Genomic DNA, 22,729 nt, shown 5'->3' with positions numbered 1-22,729 from the left:
TATACACTTGCTGGGGGTCTCAGGGAACCTGAAGATCCACCACCTCTTCCTGGAGCCCAGGTTAAACACTTTGCCCTGTAAGTCTGGATTGACTGCAGGGAACTTGTCAGCTTGCTGGTCACACAGAGGATTCGCTGGACCTACTCGGAACCTTTTCACAACCCTTGAAGCAGTCCCCAGGCTGTGACCCTTGAAGGGCTGGTTTCCCAGATCTGCCCTGGATGTGACTCTAACTGTTTCTCCATGTTTAGAGACTAATAGGCAGACCTAATAGGCAGAAATGTTGGGGCGATTCCTCATGTGAGTGAAGAACACATCCCACAATGATGGCAAACAGCCTCTTGAATCATCTCACCACTCTCCTCCTGATACACTGTGCTAGACACAGGCCTTAGTTCTCTTATCCAAATGTCAGAAACAGAAGCAAGAAAGCCATTCCAGCACTTATCTCCAAGGCGGCTAAAACCATTGTGTACAAACTCCTCCAGAATCACTGCCTTTAAAATATGTGCCCGGAGAAAAGATTTTAAATAAAATCATTTGGCCTGTCCAAGTCACATAAGGATGGTTTGATATGGGACAAATCAGATATGACCTGGTGTCAGCTGTTAAGCTCCACACCTTCAAGAAAAAGGATCCTTAACTGGAGTTCCTAGATTCCAGGGCATCCACAGATGGGCACTGTGGGGGGGCGGGGTCACCAAATCCCCTGAACCTGTAGGCAAATTCAGTATTTCTGTGCTTATGGGCATCGTTTTGAGGAGTATGTCTGCCCGATGCCTCAGAGAGCAGAAGAAGCTCAAAGGCGTGGTGACTGCAGAACAGAACAAAACAGAACAGCAAAGGAAGCGGTTTCTGGATTTCCCTGGGGGCAGCTTACTGTGAGGATTCCTCCATCCTGGCTGTTCAGCAGAGACAGGCATTTCTTGCTCACCTCCATGGCCCAAACCTACAACAGGGAGCGCGAGAAGGAGCTTGCCTGTCCCAGCCACGGTCATCTGCAGATTCCTTCTGGGCACTCACACAGAACCGACCACTCCCCACTCCCTCCTTGCCACCGCCAGGACAGTCCCCATTTCCTTCACAACATCTGTGATTGCTCTCATTTCTTTCCCACATTCATCTCCCCCAACTACAAGGGCCACATCGTATTTGACTGTGTAAATGCGGAACTTAGCACCGTGCACAGCGCCCTGGACACTCAGCTGGTTTGCAGAATGAATAACTTACAGAGTGACTCATCCATCCCTCAGCAGAGCAGGGGTGGAACCTCCGCCCAGCGTTCCCCATTCCCACCGCCAGGGTTTGAGTCCCCTGCTTCTAACCTCTTCATGGCAACGAGAGCAGTTCTATGCAACAGAACGTGTTAAGGTATGGAGAAAAGAATCCGGTACCTCGGAGACAAAGGGGGACTGAAGACACAAGTTCATCACGAGTCCCAGGAGGGCATACATGACGTCTCTGAACAGGTCCACATCCTCCTCACATTTGGCCTTGGGAAACAAAACAAGGTGATCATGTGATCTTCTTGCAGCTGTCATGGTCACCTGTTCCCCTTGGTGATGGTCCCAGATCTCTCACACTCCTTAAATGGCCAGAGTCATGAACTGAAGTGATGCAGGAAAATCAGAGACCGATTTATAGCACACAGTGTCTGGCGCCTCTGCTGTGGGGCTCTGGCCCTGGGTTCAAACTGAAGAGGGAGCTACTGAAATGGGTGCTCAAGCCAGCTTCACAGAGAACCCTCCAGACATCTCCGGGGTGGAGGAGACTTGATCTGGAGAATTCTTTAAGGCCAGCTGTCCATCAAATCTAGGGTTATAGACGGGGTAAGCCACTGGCCCCTGCACCCTCAAACAGAATTTTTAGAAAAGTCAGATAATTAAGAAGAAGCCCATGGCCCCAAAGTAGGTAGAAGACTGGCTCTGAACAGAAAAGCTGAAATACCATGAGGCCCAAGCAGGCAGCCCCGAAGTCTTCAGAGGCAGACATTTGTCTTTGGGCGGCGGCCTCAGCGCTGAAGTTCCCCATGATGGCAAGACACTGGCAGAGAGCTGATATGTTGGTGACCTTGGGATCTCTCTTCTGAAAGGGAAGGAAGAGAAATCAAATCTGCAGGGAGCAGAGGAATAATGCCGGAATCATCTCCACGCGTGTCCTTCACTCTCCAAAACGTCTGGGAACCAGAAGGCCTGATGTCACATGGGGATGTCAGTGGGGTCACGCTGGCAGAAAGGAAGGAGGCACACAGAGGGACAGACCCCAAAGCACCTTGGCCTGGTTCCAGTCACTCCGCCAACCAGCTGGGGGCACTGCGGCAAGTCCTGTCTCTTCTCAGAGCTTCCATATCCACATGTGTGAAATAGCAGGGTGCTCATGCACCCTCCAAGGACCCCTGAGGGTTCTATGGGTCCCTGGGGACAGGTCTGTCACAGCACACTCTTCTGAAGGACTCCCCCACTCCCCTCAACACTTGCACCTTTCTCCCTCATTGACTCCAATCACCACACCTGCTCTCCTGATCAGGACGACAATTCAGGGGACAGGGTTGCATGTGGTACTTATGACACTGGCGACCTGATGCAAAGAGCCAACTCACTGGAAAAGACTGATGCTGGGAAAGACTGAAGGCAGGAGGAGAAGGGGGTGGCAGAGGATGAGATGGTTGGATGGCATCACCGACTCAATGGACACGAGTTTGAGCAAGCTCCAGGAGTTGGTGATGGACAGGGAAGCCTGGCATGCTGCAGTCCATTGCAAAGAGTCGGACACGACTGAGTGGCTGAACCACAACAGCAACAACAGTTTATCACAGGACTTGGGTCAGAAGGGGACTGGTGGAGACTGACCAACTTTCCGCCTTCACCGCCTGCAGCCTTCCTCCCTTGCAACCAGACCTGCCCATGAACCTTCTCCACCTGCCCCCACAGCAACTGTTCCAATAACCAAGACTTGTGTAAATTCCAACTGTGAATAAATGATCAATCAACCCGAGAGGCAAAGGGAGTTCTAGGAGGCAAACCCCTGTTGAAACAGCCCTACGCACGCTCCCGAGAGGATCTGTCGCAGGTGACCAGACAAGGGTTGGCTCACCAGCACGCCCGTCAGCACTGGAAGGACGTCTGGAAGGCTGGCCTGGAACCAGGCTTGAAATCTGTCAAGAGAACATCAGCCATGACTTATTTCTACACCGTGCAAAGTGAAACATAAGTGCAGTGTCTCAGGTAGCGGAATCGACAGTCCAGCTGTGGGCCCCTGTCATTTGCTCCTGCGTGAAGGAGTCATTTGGAAGCAGAAAAGGTCGTCACTGGGTAGGTCATGTGGCTTTACTCTACTTCTAAGCCTGGAGACTGGCCTTTGATGTGAAACAACACATCTCAGAGGTCGGCTCTCTTCTGCAGAAGCTGCTGGAATCCTGAGGTTTCTGCAAATTGACTTCGCACCACCCCTCCCTTCCCCTTGCTCTGAGTTACATGGTGTAAGCACATTTACATGTCACAGCTGTCAGGACGGCCCCATGGCATGTACGCCTCCACCTGATATTCGGGCTAGTACTGTCCCCAGCCCCTGCCAATGGCCAGCTACCTGCATGAGGAGCTCTCTCTCTATATAACGATTTCTAGGTAAGATGCCCTAATGTTGGTGAGGAAATTAAAAACAAAACAAGAGGCATTAAAAAAAATAAAATGAAAAGTTATGAAAATCTAAGATCTTTACTGTCTTCTCCAGCATCAGCTAAAGAAAAAAACAAACAGACAAAAAAGGCAGGAGGCTGGCTACCCATTATGCCCCTGGCATCCCAGGAGGGCTCCCGTGTTCCCGTGTTTCTCCTCCCTCCCCATCCCTTTCTCTTTTTCCTCCCTCCTCCTTCTCTTTCCTATTTATTCAACACACATCTGCCAGGCAGTTCCTATTAGGCAGTGATTAGGGGAAGAAGCTTCACCAGCACCCAATAATAGTAGGTTTGCTTACTATGAGACGTGCTGTTCTAAGTACATGACGGCTTCCAAGCCTGTTGAGGGCCGGGTTCCCCTGCATGCAGAGGGATTGGGGCAAAGTGGTGACCACAGCCCTTGGGGACATCAGCTGTCCTATGCAGTGAATCCTCAGTTCGCCCAACCTCCCGCGTTGCCGCACATTTTAGAAGATCAGATGGTGCAGCAGAGGCTGAAGAAGAGATGTCAATTTCTGGAAGAAAAATTACCTTTCTTGCAGAGCCAAGTCTGTGAGCAGTCCCATGGCTGAGTTGGCCTTTTTATCTGAGAAGTCAAGGAATGACACCAGAGCTTCCAACAACCTGCAAACATACGTAACACCTTCAGGGTGGGCTGACCTCCAGCTCACAGCACCCCCAACGAGAGGGCCTGGTGTGGAGACCAGGGAGGAGTCAGCACCTGAGCGAAGTGAGCTGAGAGGGCTGCTCATGCCCCCAGGAAGCCTAGCCCCTTGCCCACCCCAGCAAGGCAGGTACTCTGCCATGAGAACGGTTTACCACTTAATGTGCGGTTCCAGGGGGGTGAACAGTTTTAACCTGCATTCACTGATCATCACACGCTGACTTGGAAGGCCTCTGGTGCCTCTACCGTGTGACTCTGGCACGGCCAAGCTGAATCACACAGATGACATCTAAATGGCACGCTTACTTATGTGCTGATGACTAAGTGGGAGGCCCCCTAATGAAGCAGGGGATGGATTAAAGATTTAACAAGATTTTGACAGGTTGCTGAATACATGAGATGAAATTTCAGAGAGTTAAAGTCCTTCACTGAGAGCTGGAAAATCTGTTTAAGTAACAGAAATGGGAGACCTGGTTGATAACTGACTCATGTGAAAAAGACTTAAAATTTTTAGCCAACTGCAAACCCAGGATATGAGCAAACAGTCTGGTGCGGCTGCCACAAAACGTAATGGGGTATCATGCTGCCTTAAGGGCTGACCAGCACCAGGACGATGGGAGTAGAAGTCACGTGTCCATCCGGCAAGCCCATACTGAGCATCTACAGCGTGCCGAGTGCTGTGCTTGGCCGGGACACCGTGCTGAGCGCCTGGCCTCCTACGGTGACATGTGTCAGGTGATAGGATAAAACAGGCACATATCAAGTGGGCACAGAGCCCACCTAGCAAGAGCTGCGGGAGGATGGAGATGAGGCGGACATTCCCGCCTCACTTGAAAGTGGAGCATTGGCTACTTGTCCCTTTGTCCAGGCAGTCAACAGCACTCACTGGCACTGACTGTGTGCCAAGTGGAAAAAGACAAGGTCCCAGCTCCAAGGAGCTTGCAGGCCCGCATCAGGCATGTAGGGACAGGAGAGGCAGAGGGCACAGTAGTCAGAGATGACAAGGTGTGAAACGGCAGAGACACACTTGGGGACTGCTAATGGGTCCTCACAGCTAGTGTGTAGGGTGTCCTGCTAGTGGACAGGGAGCAGCCAGCCTGGGTCACGATGGACTGTCTGTCTATGGTCTTCTGGAATATCTGTACTTTCCCTGGGCGTCCTGAGTCCCAAGTGTGGTGCGGGTGTATGGTGGGGTAGGGTGGGCTGCAGGCTCTTGAGTCTCTCTCAGTTTCTGAGTGAGAGGAAGTTCCAGGAAGTTGCATTTTATAATTTTATTTATTTATTTGGCTGTGCTGGGTCGTCATTGCTGTGTGGGCTTTTCTCTAGTTGTGGTTCAAGGGCTCCTCACCACAGCGGCTTCTCTCATTGCAGAGCATGGGCTCTAGGGCGTGTGGGTTCCGTAGCTGCAGCTCCTGGGCTCGAGAGCACAGGCTCAGTAGTCGTGGCACATGCCTAGCTGCTCTACGCATGTGGGATCTTCATGGACCAGACATCAAACCGTGTCTCCTGCTTTGGCAGGTGGATTCTTTACTGCTGAGCTACCAGGGAAGCCCCGAAGCTGCATTTAAATAAAGTCCCCAGGTGATTCCTAGACACTCTATTTCTCAGAAGTTCAAGAACTAGTCTAGGAGGCAGTATAAAGTCCTTTCAGCGTTTTAAGTAGGAAAATAACCGGACAGATGTGCATTTGGGACAAATCCCTTTGGTGGTACGGCAGAGGTGGATTAGAGCAGGTGGCACAGGAGGCAGGGAATCCAGTGGGGGAGAGCTGGGACTGTTCAGACAATCAAGGTCAAGGGATGATCTGGGATGGGGCAGAGTAAGACGTACAGTCGAGAAGACGAGGCCTCATGATGACCTAGAGGGAATGCCTGAGACACTGCAGGAGGGAGACGGGAAGTGTGTCCACGAGATGCTGAGGAAGTAGGACTGACAAGTACCATCTCCTGAGGGGTGTGGGGAGGGAGCCATCCAGGGAGCTCCCAGGATTCTGGCCTAGGCAGCAGGGCAGATGAAAATGCCATATTCGAAGACAGAAGTTCAGCTAGGGGGTGTGGGTTTGAAGAACTACTTTTGAAATACTAAGTTTATGATAAAATTACTAAGCTTATGATAAAATTACTAAAGTATGATAAAATTACTAAGCTTATGGTAAAATTACTAAGCTTATGGTAAAATTACTAGGTTTATGATACTTGGGATGTTGTGATGGAGGTGCCCAGTGACAGAGGGATGCTTCCTTCTAATATCTGAGAAAGAGACTTAGATGTGATAATTGGGGCCATGGACGAGAAGAGATAGGATGTTTGAGTCCCTGACCAGGAAGGATGACAGCATAAAGGGGGCTCGCCAAGGGAGCCAAGAAGGAATAGCCAAGAAGAAATAGGGTAGGAGGAGGGCCAGAAAGAATGCTATCATTACGAGCAGATGCCATGAGGCTACAATGGGAGATAAAGAAAGAAAAGAGCCCATCGTATTGGGTTCTTATGTTCAGGAGCATGGCTTCCAGTCACCCACATGTATGGTACTGGGTTTATTTAGCAGCTTGTTCTGGGAGGGATCTGGAAGCCAAACCACCTGAGGAATGGTTGAGGAAACAAGGATGCGTGGGGCCGGAAAATGTCAGTGTCTTTGGACACATCAAACAGTGGACAGAGGGAGAGTGGATACAACCCGTAGGCCTTCGACAGACAGAACCGAGGCCTCAGTACAGAAGGCAGACCTGCCCCGAGGCGGTGGGGGAGGCAGCTTGTGTTTGGTGTAAGGAGATCATCTTATATCAATCAGAACTGTTTCGGAACAGAGCACGCTCCTCTCCTTAACTGGGGAGAGACCCCTACCCTATAAGCTGCTGTGGCGCCCATTCCAGTCAAATGGAGAAGAAGAAAATGCAAATGCTGGCATCTTCCCTGCAGCGCCTCACACACAGGACTTTTGGAAAACCCCAGAGGGGACAGTGTGCTGGGTGGGGCTGGACTGGATTGCTGCTACGGTCCCTCCACACTGGGGGTTCTGCAAAACCCCAACTTCCTCAGGAGACCATCCAGTGTTCCTGCTGTCAGAAATCATTTATTTCCCTCAGCTCAGATTCTTCCCTCACCAAAGCAAACCTGTTTTCTGTAGTCTTGCGATGAATACTAACTAACCTGAGTGGTACAGAAGAAGAGCTGGGGGTTTAAGATTCTCTGGGTTTTGTACTTGGAAACATAAATGAGATAAAATGCACACCCTAACTGGACACAGATGACAGGCGTGTCCTTTTTTGGCAGATGTTCTGCTCTGCTGACCTGCAGCTGATGGACAAAGTAGAGGGACCATAGGTCAGAAAATGGTCTAAATAACCAATAAGTGCACTTTCCCCTTAGTTTAGGACCCTGAGCAATAGACCCAGAAGATAGAAAGTGAGCAAAAGTCATTACTGAGTCCAAAACACATGTCAGGCGTGATACTAGTTGCTTTCTTTGATGTGGCAGATGCTGTTTGCTGGTGAACCAGACATCCCGTTACCCCCCTTCTGTCCTGCCTGCCTCTGCCTCAGAAGCTGGGACCATCTGCCCTCCAGGGTGGCATGTGACACAGTTCTGACCAAAGAGAAACAAAAGCAGCAGCTCCTCTTGATAAAAGGGACAGACCCAGTTGGTGCTAATCTGTCTTAAAGAGGGATGTGATGCTTGGAGTTGCAGCAGCCTTATGTGACCATGAGGGAAAGGTCAAGAGAGGGACAGAGACCTTGAGCCTGCCATCATTAAGCCACCATCAGCTATTACTACCTTCAGTCTTTTGGTTTACAGAAAAACAAGATGAGTTCTCTGGGTTAAGTCAAGAGACTAATCTGTCAAATGTGGCAGAAAACAGTTTACCTGGCATATAGGCATCATCTCTCTGACGTTTCACCATAAATCTCTGATACAGATGAGATACCAGGCGCATCAGGGCTTAGCAGTTTCCTGGGTCACACAAGCAGAAAGAGACACGTGGAAGGCTGAGGCTCCTAACTGCTGCAATCTAAGCCCCAGCACTTTTCACAAAGGGACACTGGCCTTCACTTTGCTGCTGCCATGCACACTTGTCCTTTCACCTTCTCATACGGGGAGGAATGCGAGGGTCATGGGACCTGGCCTGTTTCAAACTATCTCATTTCAGAGAACACGTTCTACCTCGTTCCAGTTTACCTGGAGATAGATATTAACAAGAAGAGTGGGCACAGAGGTGATAAACGGAGATTTCTTCGTCTAAAGCAAGTAGGCTGTACTGCACAAGATGATGACAAACGCCAAGACACTGGAAAAATTCAAATGAAACTCAAGCAATTCAAAAACAAGCTTGGGCGGGGAGCGGGGAAAGCTTATGATAACTGTGGCTGTATTTACTTAAAGAGACTAAAACCAAACGAAAAAAACATATGATGAAGGTACGGAGGAAATGACTGCAGAGTCATTTGAAATGTGAAATGTGCTTTTGATGACTTAACTCCGCTAACGACCCATCTGCCTGTGTGCGCTGAGCTTCAGGGGCTGCCAGGGCTTGTCCTGTGAGCCGCAGGGCTGGGCTGGGCTGAGAAGGGGCAAGCCAGAGCCCAGGCTCATCCCCATACCGTCCTCAGCACCCACGGGCCTCCTCACCAACATGGGACAGGCACCAGAATTCTCAGCATGGTCCAAGCAGGTCTGACACGGCTTCAGATTTGGCTGCCTTTCTAACGGGGAACAGAGACTAGGAGTGAGCTCCATGGCCTGGGAGACAGCTGGCTGAGATGGCCCGAGTCACTCTCCTACCCCACCTGTGAAATGGGGGAAGGACACTTATCTTGCCTCCTTCCCAGTGAGATAATAGTGAATAGAATCGGAAGCCAAATTCTGTTTTTAGATTACATAGGAAGCACTTATAAAGCAATGGTATAACCATGGCCGGGGTTCCCAGATGGTGCAGTGGTAAAGGACCACCTGCCTATGCAGGAGACACAGGGGACTTGGGTTCAATCCCTGGGTCGGGAGTCCTCTGGAGGAGGAAGTGGTACCCCACTCCAGTATTCTTGCCTAGAGAATCCCATGGACAGAGGAGTCTGGCGGGCTACAGTCTGTGAGTTTGCAAGAGTTGGATGCGACTAAGCACACACACAGACGCGCACACAGACATGATCACAGCTACTATTTCTTTTAAATTGAACCACATGAAATTGCCAACATGCAACCTTTTCTTGACATAAAAAGTGGCAATTTCACATATTCAAACTAATAATCTTTAGATGGAAAAGCACCAGGCAGAATCACTATGGCTCATTTAAAATTAAAAAAAAAAGTCTACTTAGGAAAGAGGCACATTCCATTCCTATCACCGTAAGCCTTGGAAAGACCTACACGCAACAGCATTTGAGATGTGTTGTATTTATTTGTACCCTACTCACTCCAGAAAGGATTTAAGGATAAGTAAAATCAGGTAGCATTACCTGAAACAGGAATAAACGAAGAAAAGTAAGAACAGGAGCAGGGTGGAGCCAAGACTGAGGCTCAAAGAGCAGAGGCAAATGGCCCGTTTTACAGGTAGGTTCCAAATCGGATTTTGCAAGTGCCGCCATATTTACATGGTCTGCAGGGTCTGTTCCCTGGTGCCCAGGGGTTAAGACTCACGCAGGGGACCCGGGTTCGATCCTCGGCTGGGGCACTTGGTCTGACATGCCGCAGCTAAGAGTTTGCATGCCTCAACCAGAGACCCTGCCTGCCACAACTAAGACCTGGCACAACCAGATAAATAAACCTGTGAAAAGAAAGAAACAAGCGCAGAAGTGACACTGTCCATGGTAGTAAGTTCAGACAGGAGTTTGTCCTGGAGGTCCTTAAGAGGGAGTGTTCCTCTCAAAGGCTCCTTCTGGTTTTCAACCCTTAATCTGGTCAGCTGGCTCCTCTCACGTCAGAGATGTGGGAAAGGGGACAGGTCTTAATGTGGCAGGTGAAACCTGAGATGCCGCAGGGAAGCTCCCGCCCGCACACACGCCGAGCCTTACCGGATCAGGTCAAGGTGGCCGATGATCAGGCTCCGTCCGTTCTCCGTCTGGGCGAGCTGCAGCAGCAGGGCCAGGCTCTGCTGCCGGATGGCCGGGACCCTGGAGGCCAGCAGGGAGGGCAGAAGCGGGCCCGTGTCCGGACGCAGCACAAGCAGGCGCTGGTTCTCCTCTGCAGAACACAGGGCACGTCAGCCTCATGCAGACCACGACGGTCACGTGGGCTCTGTCTTCCCTCCTCTAACGAGAAACCCAACTCTTCTCCAGGAGGCAGGCTAATGAAGGTAAGAGCACGGATTCTAGAAGCAGAATGTGGGATCTGAACCATCAGGAAATGACCTTAGCCGAGTTATTGATCCCTTAGCTTCCTCATTAGTGGAAGGAGGAAGAGGACCAACGTAACAGTTGTCATGACGATGCAATGAGTTAATGCGTGACGGTGTGGAGAACAGGGGCTGGTACATACATATATGTTAGCTAGTATCATTGTTCTTGCCAAAGGCTCCATGGTGGACGGTATCCGGAAATGTGAAGAAAGGGAAAGAAATCAGCTGAATGGTGAAAGAGCTTTAGACCATCAATTTTCATCTAATGGCCAAAGCAACCATCTGAGTTCTTTCTAGAAAACTAGAATGACCACAAGAGAACATTAATGAATGAAGCACACTACCCTTCCTGGCTGTGAACTATTTCCAGGGTGGTAGCATTGGATATGCCCTCTCCCCCATCACCCGGTTCATTTTCTAAACCAGTGCATGAATTTATCTGAGAGCAGGCAGAGGGATACAGGCTGGAACATGAGGCTGAGCTCTGAAACAGAGCACAGTTTGTTTAGATTACAGAAAAAAATGGACAGTAGCTCACTGTCAACAACTCAAATAACACAAAATGTGAATACAGCTGAAAATAAAAGTTTCTTCTCTGTAACCTCCTCCAGGTAAGCACTTTCCCTAAGGGGGGCTGGTATTCATATGAATAATGTTAAAATATAATACATCCTTCCCATAATTGGCTTTTCTCTCCAGTCAGCACTATATCCCAGACCTACTTCCATGCCTTTACTTTTAAGCATTCCTTTGTCCTATTTAAAAACATCTCTGTATTTACTGAATTGGATACACCAAGATTCCATTCACCTGAGACAGAGCATTTATGTCCTAAGTTGTGTCTGATGGTATTTTTCCAGATGTTAAAAAAGATGTGACCTCAAGGTTCACAGAAACCAAAGTAGGGTGCAGACTGAGGAAGTGGGACTGTATAGGGGAGACAGGTCCCATTCAGACTGAGGAAACACCTTGTCATCAAGTCCATCTTCTTAACCTCAGGCAAGGGGGTCTACGCAAACACCCCCCAGGGCCCATGCAGTGCCCTACGAGCAGCAGGGCACCTTGATAAGGATGTTAGTCTGAGCATAATTCCCTTCATGGAAGAGGCCCCCTGATTCTCTAGAACCTAAGATTTATACAATTTAAGGTGATACCTCCACTCTACTAAATGAATAAAAACATTATATTCTCTCATATTCAGCATTTAACCATTTACAGGCTGCATTCATAAGCTCCCTCGCTGACTTCCCATGAGAACCCACGCATGGGAGAAACAGCTATCACTATTCCCACTTTCACTGTTTTGTGTTCAAACGTTTTTCCTCATTTGAAAAAACACTTTTTTTTTTTTAAATGAGAGAAACACCTAAAATTTTTATTTACATTGAGGTCACTGAAGTGGCGACCGTATAAAAATTTAGCAAACTCCAGAAGATGCTAATATGTAAAAAGGGAAGAGTGAGGGTAAATAAAATCCCCAAAGCATGTCACTGTTTCACTTTAATTAAGCAGTCAGTATTAATCAGTGTCACAAGAGGCCATCAGGCATGGCCGTAAATCTCATGATGCTGAAATGGGTACTACGGTCAGCAAAAAGCAGCACTATTTTTCAGCACAGAAAAGGAAAAACTTTACTTGCCCCACTGCCAATGCATGAAGTGAAGCTACTTGTCTGCAAAGAGCAGGGCAAGTGCCCAGATGATGAGACGCGATGCCGACCGTGACCTTGCCTGCATGGAGGCAGCTATGAGAGTGCAGCACAAATCTGTATGCTTTTTCCAGGCGACAGTCTAGACCTCCACGCGCCAGGGCCTGTCCCAGGGGAACAATCACGCCTGCCCCCGCCCCTGCTCTGTAACTCTCCCATTACCGTGCACCGATGATGACCGATGGCGGTTCCCTGGCTTACCATTCTCACTGCACACTGCCTGCCAGAGTCTGAGAACAGATAAGCACACCGTCTCTTCCACGGCATCTTTTCCTGCTGTAGAAAAGCACCTACAGTGTGCAAGGGAGACATATTGAAATTGCAGTCTTGATGTTCCTTTCAGTTGGTTTCATTTCACCCCCAGACTCCTCAAATGTGGGTTTAAGCAGGTCACCAGGACCGAGGGACTGCTAAGCCCTGAAATGAGGTCCAGGACAAGGATGCAGCTGAGGGAGCTGGGGCTGCCTGGAGAAAGGACAGTGAGCCAGGGGCCAGGCCGATGGCTGCACCAGACCAGCGAACTGTTCACGGGCCTCCTCACGCCTGCAAATGTGTGCCAGTGACTCCAACCCGTGTCTTGTCCTAATCCCCAGGAATTGCATCAGAACAACTGAAGTACAAAATAAAATTAAAATACATTTAGCAAACTACCTCCTGCCGTATGAGTCTTTCTTCAGATGAAATTATAAATGGGTTCAGCCAGGACCCAACAGACCTCATTTCCTGAAATGATCAGCAAATTCCAAAAGAGGAAAAGAACAAAGAGCCATCTTGCAAAAACTGGTGGGAAAACCAGCAAGAATGGTCATTTCTCTGACTTTGAAGGGCTTGGAGGAACCCTGGCAAGTTTTGGTAACTTTTCTCTCTCTGTAGTTGTTAACTGTGGTGTAACTCTAACTGCTTACAGCTCAAGGGTGTTCACATGGCACTCAGTATCGACTGATAGTAGTACCGTCTGCCATCACGCTGCCTGTGTACTGAGTGTCTGATTGCATAAGAAATGGTTGTCTTTCCTTGTTTTGAGGCCAGGCTGTCTTTACAAGCATCCCTACCTTCTTATGACCTCATTCTCACTGATGATACTGAATCCATTGTTTGTTCTGAATAAAGTTCGTTCTGTGCCTGAAACAAATTCGGAGAACACCACATCGTCAGAATCTGAACCGCCTGCTTGAACCGTCTAGCTGTCACAGAGCCAGGTGATAACAGAAACCCAATATGGAATGTCTAGGTCACCAAATTCACAGTTTGGGCAGAAACTAATGCCTCCCATTCTGAAACCTACACCTGTCATCAGCCACTTGGTACCACAGTAAGAGGGACATCCTGTTCACGGGAGAGCTGGGTCCGGGTGGCCCCGTGAGTGATCTGACAACTCCTCATTTTGTAAGCTTTAGAGAGTCTCCAGGAGCTGCTTAAACTCCTGGAAGAACTGGCATATCCATCTGTTCTTAAATGTTTATTTTGAAGCTGTTTCCAGGCTCTAGAGAGGAACTGATAATCATCAAGAAGCTACTGCAAGGGGTGTTTGAGCACCCTCCACTGTACACTAAAGAGAAGTTAGACTCCATCCATTTGTACAAACAAACAGCATTCTGGCACAGAGAAGCAAGGAAGATTTCAGTCCTGGGATCAGTGATGACAGGAACTGGTAAGAGAGAGCAGTATGGGTCTCATTAGCAGGAGGAGAGCTGATGTTTGCTCTGAAACTCTTTTCACATCCTAAGAAACTATCAAGTGTGACTGGGATGAACTTCATGGTTTTTCTTACAAAATTCTGTCTTCCATTCCTCTATAGTTGGGGGGAGATATGTGGGGATAACAGAAGGTGTTTGGGGTATATATGGGGTATGTGGGGCTTCCCTGGTAGGCTCAGCTGGTAAGGAATCTGCCTGCAATGCAGGAGACCCCAGTTCGATTCCTGGGTCAGGAAGAGCCACTGCAGAAGGCATAGGCTACCCACTCCAGTATTTTGGGGCTTCCCTGGTGGTTCAGATGGTAAAGAATCCCCCTGTAATGCAGGAGATCTGGGTTCGATCCCTGAGTTGGGAAGATCCCCTGGAGAAAGGAGTGGCTACCCACCCCAGCATTCTAGCCTGGAGAATTTCATGGACAGAGGAGCCTGGCTGGCTACAGTCCATGGGGTCGCAAAGAGTCAGACGTGACCGAGCGACTTTCGCATGGGGTATGTGTGGGGTATGGAAATGGTGTGTGGGTATGTGCAGCCCGTGGGGAACAGAGGAGAGGTGACGTGTGTGGTGTGTGGCTATGTGATATAAGCATATATGGTGTCTGTATCCCGTGCGCATGGTGTGTGTGTGATGTATGTGATACAAGCACACGTGATGTGAGCACGTGCTGGGTGTGCATGTTAAGTACGTATGCAGTGGTGTATGCTGTGTTTTTTGTCGCGTTGTGTGTCTGCTATTTATTGCAGGTGTGTGTGCAGTGTCAGCAGAGGACAGGATGGAGCTGGGTGGGGTGGGGGATATTTCTTAAGCACCCCCTTTAGCACCTGCATTATAATAAATCTTCAATCAATATTTGTGGCAGGAAGGGAGGAAGGGATTCTTTGCCTCCTATGGTCAGACCTCTAAACCCTGTCCCTTCAGACTAGACAACATTCATGAGATCACACACACTGCTGGCTTACAATCCTTCATCATCTCAGTCAGGATTTCAATCCCCCCTGCGTAGAACAAAGGGATCTGATCAGGCTTGGAAAGAGTCTCCAGAAGATTCTTGGTCGTCACGGCCGAGTTCTTTCCTGAGTCCAGTGACTCCTGGGCTTCCTTCTCTTGAACGTCTGCTTTCTCTCGAAGATCTACCTGATTCAGGTATTCTAGCAAAACAAGGAGGAGAAGCACACCAACATCCTAACAAGCAACCCGTGCACCAACCTTTTTCTGAAGATGGACAGTTGAGAGGCAGAAAGCATGAGAATAATTCAAACTTGTTTTCAGCATGGAAAACTTTTAGGAAGGGTGTATAGTTTCTACCCAGAATCTTAAAACATCTTGGAATCATCCAAGGACAATGTCGCTTGTGGTCTAAAAGGCTTGAAGGCAGGATGGCAGAGAAAAGGAGGAAGGCCAAGAACAGAGAAAGAGGAGGTGGGCAGGGTGGTTAACGAGAGGGCTGGACTGTGCAGGGCCGGGCAAGGCTGTGCCCGTGGCCAAGTGCAGAGAAGGCATGGAGGGCACCCCAGAGCCAGAGCACAGGGGGAGGTGCAATTCAAACAAGGGCGTCAGCAGGAAGTCTCACCTTTTACCTGTGTCTGCAGCTGGGGGTTTATTTCTAAGATCTTCTGATAACACTCTCTAGACTAGAAGAAAGAAACAAGGCCATGAAGAGTGGCTAGTGGGGAGTGGTGATTATAAGAAAGCCACTGGGTACCACAGGGCTTGGCTTCTTCATTATCTCCTCCCAGCCTCCCTTGCTCCCCTCGTCGGAGGCAGGCATGGGGAACGCAGCATGCATTTGACATTTTGTTTAGGCTTCTCTGGTTCTGTGAGGCAATGGGCGTTATTTCAAAATTCATTTTTAAAAATAGTGTTGTCAGATACAGTCTGTGATGGAAAATAACCACTCCTAAATTCTCATGGTTCATGACTGGCTGGGAGAGGAATAATCATAAGGTAAATGCAAAATTCAGATGTGATATTTGCACTGAGAGAGGATGGGAGGCTACCTGTCAGATATGCCCACGTGGAATAAGGAAATAAATGAAGCTAGAAACATTGTTGACGGAGACTTCAGAACAGGAGGAGACAGTTGCTTATTTAAATATGCAGGCTGCGAAGGGCTAGTGAGGGGCTGCTCACTGGCCGTGGAATAGTCAACCAGAACACCTGAGAGTGAGGGGCTCTCACTGAGGACACTGTTAGAAAGTTTCTGCAGAAGAAAGATTCTTGCTAACGGGTTTAGGATGACAGGTTTAGGGCAGAGAAGAAAAGCTCAGGGGGAAAAAAAAAATGGTTCTCAGATATCTTAAAGGCTCAAGACTCATCTAGAAGGTCAGGATTAAGAAATAAACTGAAGGAAAAAAACATCACATTAAAACAGGGAAGAGTGCTGTCGGATATTGAACATGGTAACTGTAATAGACTGAATGTTTGGATCTTCCCAAAATTCATGGTGAAACCTAATCCCCAGTGTGATGGATCTGGACGTGTGGGCTCTGGGAGGTGACTGGGTCATGAGGTGGAGCCATCCCCAGAGCGCTTCCTTGCTCCTGCCGGCTGCCTAGGAACTGGGACACAGGCCCTCAGCAGACACTGAATTTGCCGGCATCTTGATCTTGGACTTCCCAGAACTGGGAGAAATAAACCTTTGTTGTATAAGCCACCTGGTCTATGGAATCCCAAAGGACTAAGACGATATCCCTGTTTCCAACTTCTTTTTAACCCTAGCTCTGATCTATCAGTAATGCTTGTTGACTTCACTGTCAGCATATAAGCAGAGACCCTCACTTCTCACCACCTTCACTGTCAGCAACCTGGTCCAAGCCATCGTCACCTCTCACTTGGATAATTTGTTGCAATAGCATTCTGACTGGTTTCCTGTCCTTTTCTTACCCTGTCAAGATACATTCTCAATACAGCAGAGTGATGCTTTAAAACACAACTCAAATCATTTTGCTTCTTTACTCAAAACCTTCTGATGGTTCCTAGGGCACTCAAAATAAAAGTTCAGGTCCTTCGAAAAACCTGCAGGGCCCTAGGGCATCAGTCCCTCACACACTCCCACAGGCTCACCCTCTCACCCTCCTTGCTCGCTCCATTCTAACCATCCGTCTATCTGAACCATTCCTCCACTGTATATCCACATGGCTTCCTCACTTTCTGCCCTCCTTTCCTTCAGAGAATCTTTCCCTGGCCACTCTCTATAAAACCAATCTCACCTTCACCACTTCCCAATTTAGGTTTCTCAGGGACACTTCTCACTATCTAACGTACCACACATCTGCTTATTTGGTTTCTATCTTGTAACAGGTCACCCTCACTGCAAGAAAGTGAGTCAAGGATTTTGTCTTGTTTGCTACTGCATTCCTGCTGCCTAGAACAGTGCCTGGGACACAGAGAGTATGCATTAAATATTTGCTAAGTGAATTAATTAACTGAATGAATGAGTGAATAAATGGAATTTGGTGGACAGGAGATTAATATTTTCCTTTTTACCTATTATTTGACTTAATTATGATAAGTTTGTATTATTTTTGAATTAAAATCTAACAGAGAATAATTTTTTAAAAATGTACAACAGGGGGCAATTTCTTATTAAACATATAATATCTTGTAAATGGAAAGACATCTCGTGTTCATGGATTTGAAGCCTTAATATTGTTAACAATATTCAATGCAATTCAATGCAATCTGCACTAAAATTCCATCTGTCTAAATAACATTCCATTGTGTAAATATACCACATCTTCCTTATTTGTTCATCTGTCGATGGGCATTTAGGCTGCTTACATGTCTTGGCTATTGTAAATAGTGCTACAATGAACACTGGGGTACATGCATCTTTTCGAATTATGACTTTCCCTGGATATAAGATTAGGAGTGGGATTATGGGATCCTAAGGTAGCTCTGTTTTTAGTGTTTTTAAGGAACCTCCACACTGTTGTCCAATTTACATTCCTACCAACAATGTAGGAGGGTTACTTTCTCTCCACACCCTCTCCAGCATTTATTATTTATATTACTCAGCCATAAAAAAGAATAAAATAATTCCATTCGCATCAACATGGACAAACCTAGAAATTATCATACCAAGTGAAGTAAGCCAGGAAAAGACAAATATCATGATATTCCTTACATGTGAAATCTAAAAAAGAAAAAATGACACAATGAACTTATATAGAAATAGACCTATAGACATAGGAAACTGCAAGGAGATCCAACAAGTCCATTCTGAAGGAGATCAGCCCTGGGACTTCTTTGGAAGGAATGATGCTAAAGCTGAAACTCCAGTACTTTGGCCACCTCATGCGAAGAGTTGACTCTGATGCTGGGAGGGATTGGGGGCAGGAGGAGAAGGGGACGACAGAGGATGAGATGGCTGAATGGCATCACTGACTCGATGGACATGAGTCTAAGTGAACTCTGGGAGTTGGTGATGGAGAGGGAGGCCTGGCGTGCTGTGATTCATGGGGTCGCACAGAGTCGAACTAGACTGAGCAACTGAACTGAACTGCACTGAGGTTGGTCATAGCTTTTCTTCCAAGGAGCAAGCATCTTTTAATTTCATGGCTGCAGTCACCATCTGCAGATTTTGGAGCCCAAGAAAATAAAGCCAGTCACTGTTTCCCCATCTATTTGCCATGAACTGATGGGACTGGATGCCACGATCTTAGTTTTTTGAATGTTGAGTTTTAAGCCAGCTTTTTCATTCTCCTCTTTCACTTTCATCAAGAGGCTCTTTAGTTCCTCTTCACTTACTGTCATAAGGGTCATGTCATCTGCGTATCTGAGGTTATTGATATTTCTCCTGGCAATCTTGATTCCAGTTTGTGCTACATTCAGCCCGGCATTTCACATGATGTACTTTTTTATACAGCCAGACATCCTGGAATGTGAAGTCAAGTGGGCCTTAGAAAGCATCACTATGAACAAAGCTAGTGGAGGTGATGGAATTCCAGTTGAGCTATTTCAAATCCTAAAAGATGATGCTATGAAAGTGCTGCACTCAATATGCCAGCAAATTTGGAAAACTCAGCAGTGGCCACAGGACTGGAAAAGGTCAGTTTTCATTCCAATCCCAAAGAAAGGCAATGCCAAAGAATGCTCAAACTACCGCACAATTGCAGTCATCTCACACGCTAGTAAAGTCATGCTCAAAATTCTCCAAGCCAGGCTTCAGCAATATGTGAACCGTGAACTTCCTGATGTTCAAACTAGATTTAGAAAAGGCAAAGGAATCAGAGATCAAATTGCCAACATCTGCTGGATCATGGAAAAAGCAAGAGAGTTCCAGAAAAACATCTATTTCTGCTTTATTGACTATGCCAAGCCTTTGACTGTGTAGATCACAATAAACTGTGGAAAAATCTGAAAGAGATGGGAATACCAGACCACCTGACCTGCCTCTTGAGAAATCTGTATGCAGGTCAGGAAGCAACAGTTAGAACTGGACATGGAACAACAGACTGGTTCCAAATAGGAAAAGGAGTACGTCAAGGCTGTATATTGTCACCCTGCTTATTTAACTTATATGCAGAATACATCATGAGAAATGCTGGGCTGGAAGAAGCACAAGCTGGAATCAAGATTGCCGGGAGAAATATCAATAACCTCAGATATGCAGATGACACCACCCTTATGGCAGAAAGTGAAGAGGAACTAAAAAGCCTATTGATGAAAGTGAAAGAGGAGAGTGAAAAGTTGGCTTAAAGCTCAACATTCAGAAAATGAAGATCATGGCATCTGGTCCCATCACTTCATGGGAAGTAGATGGGGAAACAGTGGAAACAGTGTCAGACTTTATGCTTTTGGGCTTCAAAATCACGGCAGATGATGATTGCAGCCATGAAATTAAAAGACGCTTACTCCTTGGAAGGAAAGTTATGACCAACATAGATAGCATATTCGAAAGCAGAGACATACTTTGCCAACAAAGGTCCATCTAGTCAAGGCTATGGTTTTTCCTGTGGTCATGTATGGATGTGAGAGTTGGACTGTGAAGAAAGCTAAGCGCCGAAGAATTGATGCTTTTGAACTGTGGTGTTGGAGAAGACTCTTGAGAGTCCCTTGGACTGCAAGAAGATCCAACCAGTCCATTCTAAAGGAGATCAGTCCTGGGTGTTCACTGGAAGGACTTATGCTAAAGCTGAAACTCCAGTACTTTGGCCACCTCATGCGAAGAGCTGACTCACTGGAAAAGACTCTGATGCTGGGAGGGATTGGGGGCAGGAGGAGAGGGGACGACAGAGGATGAGATGGCTGGATGGCATCACTGACTCGATGGACGTGGGTTTGGGTGAACTCTGGGAGTTGGTGATGGACAGGGAGGCCTGGCGTGCTGCAGTTCATGGGGCTGCACAGAGTTGGACACGACTGAGCGACTGAACTGAACTGAACTTTGCATATAAGTTACATAAGCAGGGTGATAATATACAGCCTTGACATACTCCTTTCCCAATTTGGAACCAGTCTGTTGTCCCATGTCCAGTTCTAACTGTTGCTTATTGACCTGCATACAGATTTCTCAGGAGGCTGGATAGTCAGTCACATGTAAAAGAATGAAGTTGGATCACTTCCTCATACTGCTGCTGCTGCTACCGCTGCTAAGTCGCTTCAGTTGTGTCTGACTCTGTGCCACCCCATAGATGGAAGCCCACCAGGCTCCCCTGTCCCTGGGATTCTCCAGGCAAGAACACTGGAGTGGGTTGCCATTTCCTTCTCCAATTCATGAAAGTGAAAAGTGAAAGGGAAGTCGCTCAGTCGTGTCTGACTCTTAAGGACCCCACGGACTGCAGCCTACCAGGCTCCTCCAGCCTTGGGATTTTCCAGGCAAGAGTACTATATACAAAAATTAACTTGAATTGGATCAGAGATCTAAATACAAGTGCTAAAGCCATAAAACTCTTAGATCTTGGATTAGGCAATGGTTTCTTAGATTTGATATCAAAATCCTAAGCGATCAAAGGAAAAAATTAGGTTATGTAGACTTGCATAAAAATTAAAAAACTTTTGTGCTATGAAGTGAAAAGATAACACAGAGAATGAAAAAAAATATTTTTAAATCATTTATCTGATAAGTGACTTGCATCCAGAATTTATATGAATATTATATTATGATAATATTTATATCACTTTATATTGAATAGTTATAGAAATATAAATTTACACCAGACTGATTACATTTATACTCAGTATAAAAAGACAACCTATTGATAAAATAGACAAAGGATCTGAAGAACCATTTCTCCAAAAATGGCCAATAAGCACATGAAAAGATGCTCGACATTATTAGCCAACAGAGAAATGCAAACCAAAATTGTGAAATACCACTATAAGGTGGTATACTCATCAGGATGGGTATAATAAAAAAGACAGATAAATAGCAAGTATTGTCTGGGACGTGGAGAAATCAGAAACATATACTGCTGGCAGGAATGCCAAATGATGCAGCCACTCTGGAAATCACATGGGCAGTTCTTCCAAAGGTTAAACACAGAGTTATCATGTGACTCTTCAGTTTCACTTCTGGGTGTAGAGCCAAATAGACTGTAAACATGTGTCTATACAAAAACTTGTACACGGATGTTCATAATACCCAAAGGTGGAAATAAGTCACATGTTCAACTGACGAATGGATAAATAAAATGTGGTATATCCATACAACGGAATATTGTTCGGCAATAAAAGAAATGAAGCACTATATATATTAATGTATTACAGCATGGATGAAACTTGCAAACATTATGCTAAGGGAAAGAAGCCAGTCATGAGAGACTACAAATTGTATAGTTCTATTTACATGAATAGTGCAGAACAGGCAAATGGATAAAGACAGCAGTAGATTATTAGTTGCCCAGGGGTGAACTGGGGGTGGGGGTGGAGGGAAGGGAACTGACTGCTAGTGGGTGACAAAAATGTTCTGAAGTTGATTGCGCAATTCTGACAAAACACTAAAAACCACTGAGTTGTTTATCTTCCATAGAAGAATTGTTTGACACCTGAATTATATGTCAATAAAGCTGCTATTACAAAATGTATCTTAGTGTGTACATATATCTGCATGGCTGCTTTCTGGTGATGAGATCACAAGTGAATTTTGGTTTTTCATCTTTTTGCTCTGTCTTTTCTCTCCAGAGATGCTCTTCCTGGAGCTGAAAGAACAGTGGGAGAAGACACTGCAGAAGAGGTTCCTACAGCAGGCGGGGCTGCACCAGATGACACTCAGTATCCTTCTCAACTCCAAGATCTACTGTGGAAAATACTAAAACGTGGATTAACACCTCATCAACTTGGAGGAATGTGGTTCTCCTCTGAGACACTCTGAAGCACAGCTCCGAGATCAAACACACCTCTTAGGCTTCCTCTTGCACTTACCACACTGTAGTTCTTTAGGGCGAGGTGGGCTTTTCCCATGTGGAAATACGCTTTTGTGCATTTTTCATCACACTGCATAAAAGAGAATCACTGATCAGATGTTTTGGAAGATTTGAAATTATTAGCACCAACTGCCCAGCTAATAGGGTTAGGGCAGCGCTTTGATTCTCAGGACAGCCACCAGAGTTGACAATTAAGACTTTTTCTGTGCATCTGTGACCAAAATAATTGATGCTTGCAAGGAGTCTGGATGCACAAGTAAGCCCTCTATCAAATTAATTCATGATACTAGCCAGTTTTCA

At 46.8% G+C, this 22,729-nt stretch overlaps 1 protein-coding gene across 3 annotated transcripts in view; it reads right to left on the bottom strand.

The window, feature by feature from the left end:
• TTC12 (tetratricopeptide repeat domain 12) overlaps positions 1-22,729 on the bottom strand; it is a 46,744-nt gene that overhangs the window by 5,498 nt on the left and 18,517 nt on the right. For all 3 annotated transcript variants that reach the window (XM_061440334.1, XM_061440335.1, XM_061440336.1), the window contains 11 exons: positions 22,428-22,499; positions 15,634-15,694; positions 15,023-15,211; positions 13,422-13,491; positions 12,571-12,659; positions 10,339-10,507; positions 4,205-4,297; positions 3,094-3,154; positions 1,948-2,085; positions 1,395-1,493; positions 881-949 (listed from right to left, as the gene is read on the bottom strand). In XM_061440334.1, the coding sequence (XP_061296318.1) occupies positions 881-949; positions 1,395-1,493; positions 1,948-2,085; positions 3,094-3,154; positions 4,205-4,297; positions 10,339-10,507; positions 12,571-12,659; positions 13,422-13,491; positions 15,023-15,211; positions 15,634-15,694; positions 22,428-22,499 (1,110 nt within the window). The remainder of the gene's footprint in view (positions 1-880; positions 950-1,394; positions 1,494-1,947; positions 2,086-3,093; positions 3,155-4,204; positions 4,298-10,338; positions 10,508-12,570; positions 12,660-13,421; positions 13,492-15,022; positions 15,212-15,633; positions 15,695-22,427; positions 22,500-22,729) is intronic.

This window comes from Bos javanicus, chromosome 15 (genome assembly GCF_032452875.1).
Source record: "Bos javanicus breed banteng chromosome 15, ARS-OSU_banteng_1.0, whole genome shotgun sequence".
Lineage (NCBI taxonomy): Eukaryota > Metazoa > Chordata > Mammalia > Artiodactyla > Bovidae > Bos > Bos javanicus.
Note: the sequence above shows the minus strand (reverse complement) of the source record. Positions and strands in the feature narration are given on the sequence as shown.